The 8,176-nt window shown below is 42.1% G+C and overlaps 1 protein-coding gene across 1 annotated transcript in view; it reads left to right on the top strand.

The window, feature by feature from the left end:
• The window catches only part of GALNT15 (polypeptide N-acetylgalactosaminyltransferase 15), a 25,040-nt gene extending 16,864 nt beyond the window's left edge, over nt 1-8,176 (top strand). The window contains exons 6-11 of the mRNA XM_035894106.1: nt 316-433; nt 1,226-1,420; nt 5,175-5,306; nt 6,019-6,120; nt 6,962-7,102; nt 8,030-8,176. Of these exons, the coding sequence (XP_035749999.1) occupies nt 316-433; nt 1,226-1,420; nt 5,175-5,306; nt 6,019-6,120; nt 6,962-7,102; nt 8,030-8,176 (835 nt within the window). The remainder of the gene's footprint in view (nt 1-315; nt 434-1,225; nt 1,421-5,174; nt 5,307-6,018; nt 6,121-6,961; nt 7,103-8,029) is intronic.

The raw sequence follows: 8,176 nt of genomic DNA, 5'->3' as shown, positions 1-8,176 counted from the left end.
TCATACATAGTTAAAAGAGGAGTCTTAATCATGATCTGTTTGTATGTTGTTTTGGGTATATTTGTATGTAACATTTCTCACTGTTCTGAGCCTGATTTGATAATTCAGCTCTTGGATGCCGTCCCCAAGCAAATCCTAGAATTATGTTCCAGCTGTTCTTTCTTTTGGTTAGATAATCAATTAATTCAAGCTTATATGGAGTAGTATTCAATCATTTTGTAATACTATCTCTATGGAAATGGTGGGATTTTCACTCTTCACCTAATTCCCTATCCAAAACTCAAGGTGTTCACTTCCAAACTATTTCCTACACAGGAGTCCTGTGGTAGCTGGTGCAGTGGTGGCCATGGATCGGCATTACTTCCAAAACACTGGAGCTTATGATTCTGACATGACCATGTGGGGAGCAGAAAATCTGGAGCTATCTATACGGGTAAGAACCTTAATTAAAACATCAAGCTGTGGTAACTACTGGGCTTTTAAGGAACCTGAATGAAAAGGCAAGAAGCAATTTATAAAAGCAGTTAAGTGCAGAACGTCTTGAGGTATGGAGAATATCACTTTCCTCACAGAAACCTATCCCCTTGCTCTGTGATCTGTCAGGGCTATCTGTCAGAATATGCAGCTGCTCTGGGTTAGGAGCATTATGTCAGGAGAAGGAAGTTTTGCTGGCTATCGCTATCTGCCCGAGGAGAGAGTCACTGGTTTTGCCACCTTCCGAAAGCTGCCTCTTCTTTTTTGGCATGTGACATGCACCGAAGGAAGAGTAGCTTTATTTCTTTGCCAACCTGTAGTTTTAATACCAAATTGTTTATATTAAATTTTTTGCATTGATTTTTGCTGAATACAAAGAGTAACTGATATTAAAAAGCAATGGAAATTGCAGACACAAAGGGTATAGAGTCTTTAATGTCCCAGACAAAAGAAGGTGTGCCCCCAGGTCTCTTCACTACACTGCACTGTTTGTGTGCAGAAAAACATAAAAGCATATAAATAGCCATACTGGGTCAAATCAAAGGTCTGTCTTGCCCAGTATCTTCTCTGTGTCTATGTGCCTGAGGGGAACAGTGTATGAAGAAGCACATAATAATGCTCTTGCTGTTTACATCAATGTGCAGGTTAGGATTTCCTGAGGTGGAGTCTATAGTAAAGGAGCTTCTCCTTTTTTTAGATAAAAGTAGTCTAAATAAGGTAATCTCTTTTTGTGCTTTCACCTGTGTTTCAGACCTGGCTCTGTGGTGGCTCTGTAGAAATTATTCCATGCTCTCGAGTTGGGCATGTCTATCGAAATCACTTTCCCCATGCTTCCTCCTATGAAGAGGCCATTGTGAGGAACAAAATCCGAATAGCAGAGACCTGGCTGGGCTCTTTCAAAGAGAACTTCTACAAGCACGATACCGTGGCTTTCTTAATCAGCAAGGTAAAAACATCTGAAGTGGTTTGTTTCTGAGGGAAGGAGTGTGTGTTGAGGTAGGTGAAGGGGGTGGAATAGGGGTGGGGGGATCTGTGTGCAGTCAAACATTCAACGTGCGTGGTGCTGGGGATAGTCTTTTTATGAAGCCTTCCAGTGGAGAGCTGTCAGAGCAGGAAGGAAAGAGAGAAACCTGTGCCTAGGAGTTTGTTTGCTGAAGTTATCAAATCTTTTAGTGTATGACTCCTTCACATGACTCCTTCTTCAGCTTGCCCAAGAAGCTGTGATTTATTTTTCCACCGATAGTACTTGGAGGGTTGTAGTGCATCTGAAGTGGGAGCTAGTAGCTCTGTGTGCTCAAAGGGCCCTCCTGGAAGATTCATTCTTTGTTACTGAAGGTCTTCCTCATTTGATTCACGAGGGTATTCAGTAATATTCATGGGCATGTAGCAAACTGTGGTGTCTCTCTTACTGGAAGGGAACATATCTGAGTGGTCTAATGACAAAAAGGTGATTTTTTTTCCTGAACTGACAGACATCCAGGAGCAACTGTCTGTAACTGAGGAAGTCAGATCTCAGCATAGCCACTATTTACAAGTTACTTTTTCATTAGAAGCATTGCACAGACAGCAGTCCAACCTCCAGGGATTTGGATTCCCAGCAGCCTGTGCGCCAAGAGAGGCTTGCAGCCAGGTGTGTGGCATAGCCCTGGTATGTGGCCACACCTGAAAGGTCTACAGGCTACACACCGTGCAACAACTACAGAATGGCCACACTTGTTTTTAAGCCACTGTATCTGCAGATTGTATTTGCAGATATCTGCAGCCACATTGCAGATCAGGATCAGTCAAGGGACTGTATATCCCATGTAATACAAACCAGTGGATCTTTGTTTATTGGGAGCCATTCAGCTGTGGTTAATGTCGTTAATGTTTTTAATGTTGAGTTTTAATAATGTGAAGTTGTTAACGTTGCTGCAGTTCTCAGGAATTCTCTGGCTCTGGTACTTTTTCTTCTAACGATATCCTCTTGTACAAGGCAGTGGACAAACTTGTGAGCAGTTGTGAATGAAAAGATGTCATTTATCTTCTTGTTCATTTAACAATGCTATGCTTTTAAGAAGAATAAGATTCATTGAAAACCGTTAGGCAGAACATGGGTAGGTGCTGTGCAGTTTCCCATTCAGTTTTGCTTTTGCATTTTGGTCCTGCATGCCTCAGTCATTGCAGTGCTGGCCATCATCTAAGCAAGCCAGATCAGGCAGGAGCTAGATTGTAGAGGGGAGTGGAAAAGGGTTGTGCGCTGGCGTGGCTTCTCCCCTGTCACCTAGTCTGACCTCCTTACACTCCGCCAGTGGATCTGCCTCTCCAGTCAGCATGCTGTGCCAATCCTGGAGTCTGAGACTATCGCGTTTCTTTTTTTATTCTATTTTCACATTTTTTATAAAGCTTCTCTGTCCTCATCTGTGTTGTGGGTTTGAACTCCACTGGCCAGAAGTTCGTCAATTGACTCACAAGGGTCACAGCCGTGTAATGAAAGGAGGACACTAGGCCAAGTCCTTTAAAATGGGCACTTAGGTTCTTAAATCATTTAATAATTTCCTGAAGGCCTTTCTTGTCAACTCAGAAGAAATTTTCTGTACCAAAAACTACAGCCACCAGGGATACAGTTTCCTGGCTGTAAGCACCGTGACCTTTTGCCTAAGAGTTTATTCTAGCCAGAACACTTTTAGGACTTCTAAGTATGATGCTCCTTCAAATGATCAATTTTACGATCTCTGTGCTCAGCATACCATAACATAAAAGGCCCTTTTCTCTGTTCCTTTTTTTCACAGCCAATATTTTCAGTATGTCAGTGCAGCAGGAGGTTATTCAAAAGACACAAGCCAGCGATGACATTATTGCCGCTCAGCTGCAGATGGGCCCGGCGGGGATTTATTGCGCTGAGAGAGTGAGCGGAGCCACCTATTGGCCACTACAAAAATCTCCGTGGGCCTTGGCCGCCGGTATTGCCCACTGCAGAAAATAACCAGTGACCCCCGTGTAGGTTGCTTTATAAGTCTTCCCATTTCATGGTCTGAATCACATTCCGCACAGGATGCCTGTGGTGGGAGTGTTAATGCAAATGAATAAGGCTCTTCCCGGCTCTTTACAATTCCAGGCATTGTCTCTTTTTCTCCTTTTCTTGTGTGGTTGGTTTATTTAATTTACAAGCATGGTTTCCTTTCAGATTGGCTTACAGGGATAATGACTTTCTTTACGTTACTTACACCATTTACTCGGCATCAAATGCAGAGACTGTAACTACTATGACAAAATGAAATTTACTGCCATCAGCTTCTTCAGCCAAAGGAGAGTCTCAGGAGAAACATCTCTTTTTAGGGGAAGCATTTTACTTCTCTATTTCTCTTTTCCAGGAAAACCTCTTGGGGACAGTTTTGTGTGGTGCCGAATTGCTGAACTTTGTTGTTATGCTTATTGAATCTAAGACTGATACGAGACTATGAGGTTCTCTTAAATATATTGCAACTGTTGAGCTTTGCCTGTGCAGCTTACAGGGGCTGGCAAACAGTGCCACATGGCATGATTGATCCCTGCCTTTAGAAACTGATACCTCTCCCTTGATCTCCGAGGCCTTTCATTTGTCAGTGTTTTCCAGGCACGTCACAAAGTCCTTTTTTTCCTTTCTTATGGATGCAGAGAAATAGATGGTCTGAGGAGAAGTTATTTATGGGCAATTCTTTGCTTACGTTACCAATTTTAATTTCTGACGTAGGAATGCAGACCAGCTTCCTGGAATGCAAAACTGCATTTTTAAAAAGTAGAAATGTGAAGGGGGAGATCTACTGCTGGCAAGGAAGAGGAGAGAGGCTTTTAAGGGTGGTGAGATATTTTTAGTATTTGAGCACTGAGAGATTTAGAAAAGTGTTTTCTGTGGTTTTGAAACTGAAGGATTAGACACTTCCCTGCTTAGAGGTTTTCAGAACCCTGTTAGCCATCTTCAGTGCTAAATACCCTCAAATATTCCAACAGTCAGTCATTTGCAGTGCAGGTGTCTGTCGCTCCACCAAGGGTTGAAGGCACTTGTCTTGTCAGAAGAGAGTTGCTACCCGGAAGGGTGAGAGTTGATGTTGAGTGTATATAATTCAAGAAAACATATACATCATAGGAAAGGTATTATGCCTTTATAGCTGCAAAATACATTCACTTACTAGATTTAGTAACTGTCAGATAATAATGTGATAGACTATATTTTGGGCTAAATTCTGTCATCAGTTACATCCTCTGATCATGGAGCACTAACAATAACTGAGTAATTTTGGCTGTGAAAGGCCAGGAAATTGAATTTTAATCAGCAGGGCAAATTCTGTACTGAATGATTATTTGGTACAATCCCACTGACTGCAGTGCAACAAGTATCAAACGTGGACCTGACTTTTTTAATTAAAAAGATGACAAAGAGTGACTTACCTTGCAGTATAATAATAATTTTTAGAGGAAATACTTATCTTCACAGTGTATGCTACTTCTGAAACATTTACCTCTGTCGCAATGCCAGACTAAATGCTGGTTTAGCACACACTTGGAGGAAGGCTGTAGCTGGTCCTCCTGCTTTGCATACTCATGAGAGATATATATCAACATCTATAACATGCAGGATAGAAGAGGTGGTAGAAATAATTCTTAGGTAGTCATTTGCACTGCTAGCGTCTCAAACACAAATACACTAGTAACCTTGTTGCCCCTATGCTTTCTTCATAAAGGCAGAGAAGCCAGACTGCAGTGAGCGCCTTCAGCTACAGAAGCGACTGGGCTGTAGAAATTTCCAGTGGTTTGTATCAAATGTGTACCCTGAACTCTCCCAACCTGAAGACACACCGAGATTCTCTGGCAAGGTAAGAGAAAACACACTATGAAGAATGATTAGTGGTTTGCATTGTTCAAAGACCCCAGTATCGCCTCCATGTACTAAGTACTCAGTGAGCATACAGTAAGAGGCTGTTCCTGCTTTGAAGTACTTATTGTCCAGACAGACAATGCAACAAGGATGGGAAGAGAAAGAAAAGGACAAAGGAGACAAACAGCTGGTCCAAATTCTCACATAAAAGTTGAAAGCCAAATTGCCTGACTCAGTTCAGTGTCACAGCTCAGAGGATCCTAACCTTAGGTTCCTTGGGTGGCATTAGTAAAGGAAAATAATTGTGTTGCCTCATGCAGATGGCAACTGCAACAGCAGCTGAGATATCTCTGTGCTGACTCATGTGCATGAAAGGAAAAAAGCATTTTTTCAGTCCTGCGCTTCCCCCAAGGGCAGAGGTGGTAGCAATAGCAGTTCCTTAGCTGACTATGTACAGGAGGCAATATTCTCAATGGTTGGGGTTTTTCTAACACATAAGTCGATAATTATAATTCATTAAAATATGAATTTATTACAGGCAGCCTTACTGGAAGGGATTTTCCCCCAACAAGAGTGAAAGAAAAAACTACTGCCTGAATTATGAGCAAACCCATGTATCTTAAAGGGATACAATCACAGAAAAGTTAGCTGAAGGATTATTTTGTTTGTATCTGATTGTGCTTTATTTCAGTATAAACCTTTACTTACAGCTTTACAATACTGGTGTTGGCTTCTGTGCAGATTACAGACCTGGAAGAGCCATTGCAGAAGGCTCTATTGAACTCTCCCCTTGCACTGACAGTCTCACCCAGGTACTCTATACTTTTAAGTACATAGGCACTGTATCAGATCTAGGGAACCAGCCAGAAGACAGTCACTCCAACATGTAAATGCCTGGGCTGACATTAGTGGAAATACTGATGCGTTCAAAATTAGGCATGTGCTAGGGCAATGATGCCCACTCTTCTGCAGCTGAGTGGCATTTGAAAAATGACGATGTTCCATGTGGCACTGAGGTCAGATCCCCACACTTTGCTCCAACAGACATCATTAAGTGCCTATTTGTTGGTGTATTTGGTAATGTCTTGAGGACAGAAAGGCAGTAAAAAAGATATAACAATTCTAGAATAATGGGGACGGGTTTCTCCATTAGTGCCTAAAACTGCAGTCAGAGGCAGGGGGGAAATTCATGTAGACTCCCAAGCTGGCATTAGAGTAGCTAGCAAGTTCAGGCATTAAGAGAAGCCAAATGAATACAGACCGACTGCAGATACTTATTCCAAGTCCCAAGCAAGTTTTGCTGCTCACACTGAGCTCAGGGTGAGCTGCAGGCACATTTCTAATTGCAATGTGGGCAGATGCTGTCAGAAACACCCTTCTGTTCAAATATTTATTAAACTAGAAAATTTTATTGTAGGATGGGTTTACTTTATACATAATTACAGTCCACGAAGCCTTTCCTTAGGTAAACAGTTGTGCCAGAATTAGCTAGCGGGGGGATTGCTTTTCAGGGTCAAGGCTGTTGGGTCTCCATCACTCTTGTTTGGGTTGCATCTTAACAAACATGTACAGGAAATTATTTTTTGAATTAGCATTTAAAAATGAATTGGGATGACCTTCCACCGTTGTTCAAACAAACCCTCCCTTTTCCAGCTCTTTGAATATAGCAGCATGAAGGAAATCCGGCTTGGTTCTGCACCGCTGTTTTGCTTTGATGTCAGACACGGGAAGGTTATCCCTCAAAACTGTACAAAGGAGACAGACAACAGCCACCAGCACTGGGATGTCCAGGAGGTCAGTAGGGAGCCTGCCATGAGGGGAAGGCAGCTGACGGTGACTGTGGGATCACTGGGTGATCAACGGGATTCATGTGTGGGGAAGGGATAAAGTATTTGAAGGGCAAGTTTCACTTATGTATGACTTTCACCCAGGAAATTTAGGATGCCTCTTGCCCATTTACACTGTCTATGTGAAATAAATTTGGTTTAAAAATACAAATTATGGGGATCCTACCTAAATTCATATGTCCTTGTTTTAACTGTTTGTCTTACTGGCCTTACAGGAGTAGAATCACAATCAGTGGTTGTGAAAATAAGAGCAGGGCGAAAAAACGAGAGCCCTTTGGGAGTAGGGGAAACATTATGTCGTCCAAAACCAGGACACATTAAAATTCCCTCTGCATTGTAAGAGAGGAGCAAACTTCCTGTTAGAGGAATTTGATATTATTCAGTGGGCTTCACCCAGCAGAACAGGAACTCCTCTACAAGGCCAAAAAATGTCATGCTCTAGGACAGCCTGAAAAAATAGCAGTTACTGTGGTTGTAGGGATGTTGCAATCCTCTGGTACAGTTCCTACTGTAATTTGCTTTGATTCCTAAGGGAAGCACTGGTCCTCTTGAGATTTTGTGGCCTGTAGTACTGCAGTGGATGTTGATGACAACCTATACCCATAGGAAACAAATAGTGGTAGAAAAGAGATTTATTGAATTCCGCACCTACCACTCCTGTCAGCTTCAAACGGAATTATGACTGCTCACCATGTCCTGGGCTCAAAGCTAAACCTGGTCATTATGTTTAAAGCAATACTTAAACCATTTTGAACAACCAGTCATTACTGGTGATCTATTGTCCATAAAAAGTTTCAGTAACATGGCCTAGCTTTTACTGGGAATCCCTTATTTTTAATTTTTTCTTTCTTCCCCTTCTTCTCTCATTTTGTAGAATGGAATGATTGTCCATGTCCTTTCTGGCAAATGCTTAGAGGCAGCGAAGAGTGAAGATGAGAAGGACTTGGTTTTGTGTGTATGTAACAAGAACGCAAATCAGGTGTGGCAATTTGAACGTTCCCATGTGCCACACCAGAGATGA

The sequence above is a fragment of the Egretta garzetta genome, unplaced genomic scaffold, assembly GCF_000687185.1.
Source record: "Egretta garzetta isolate BGI_Z169 unplaced genomic scaffold, ASM68718v1 scaffold94, whole genome shotgun sequence".
Classification (NCBI taxonomy): domain Eukaryota; kingdom Metazoa; phylum Chordata; class Aves; order Pelecaniformes; family Ardeidae; genus Egretta; species Egretta garzetta.
The sequence above is the reverse complement of the archived record's forward strand: the minus strand, read 5'-3'. Positions and strand labels throughout refer to the sequence as shown.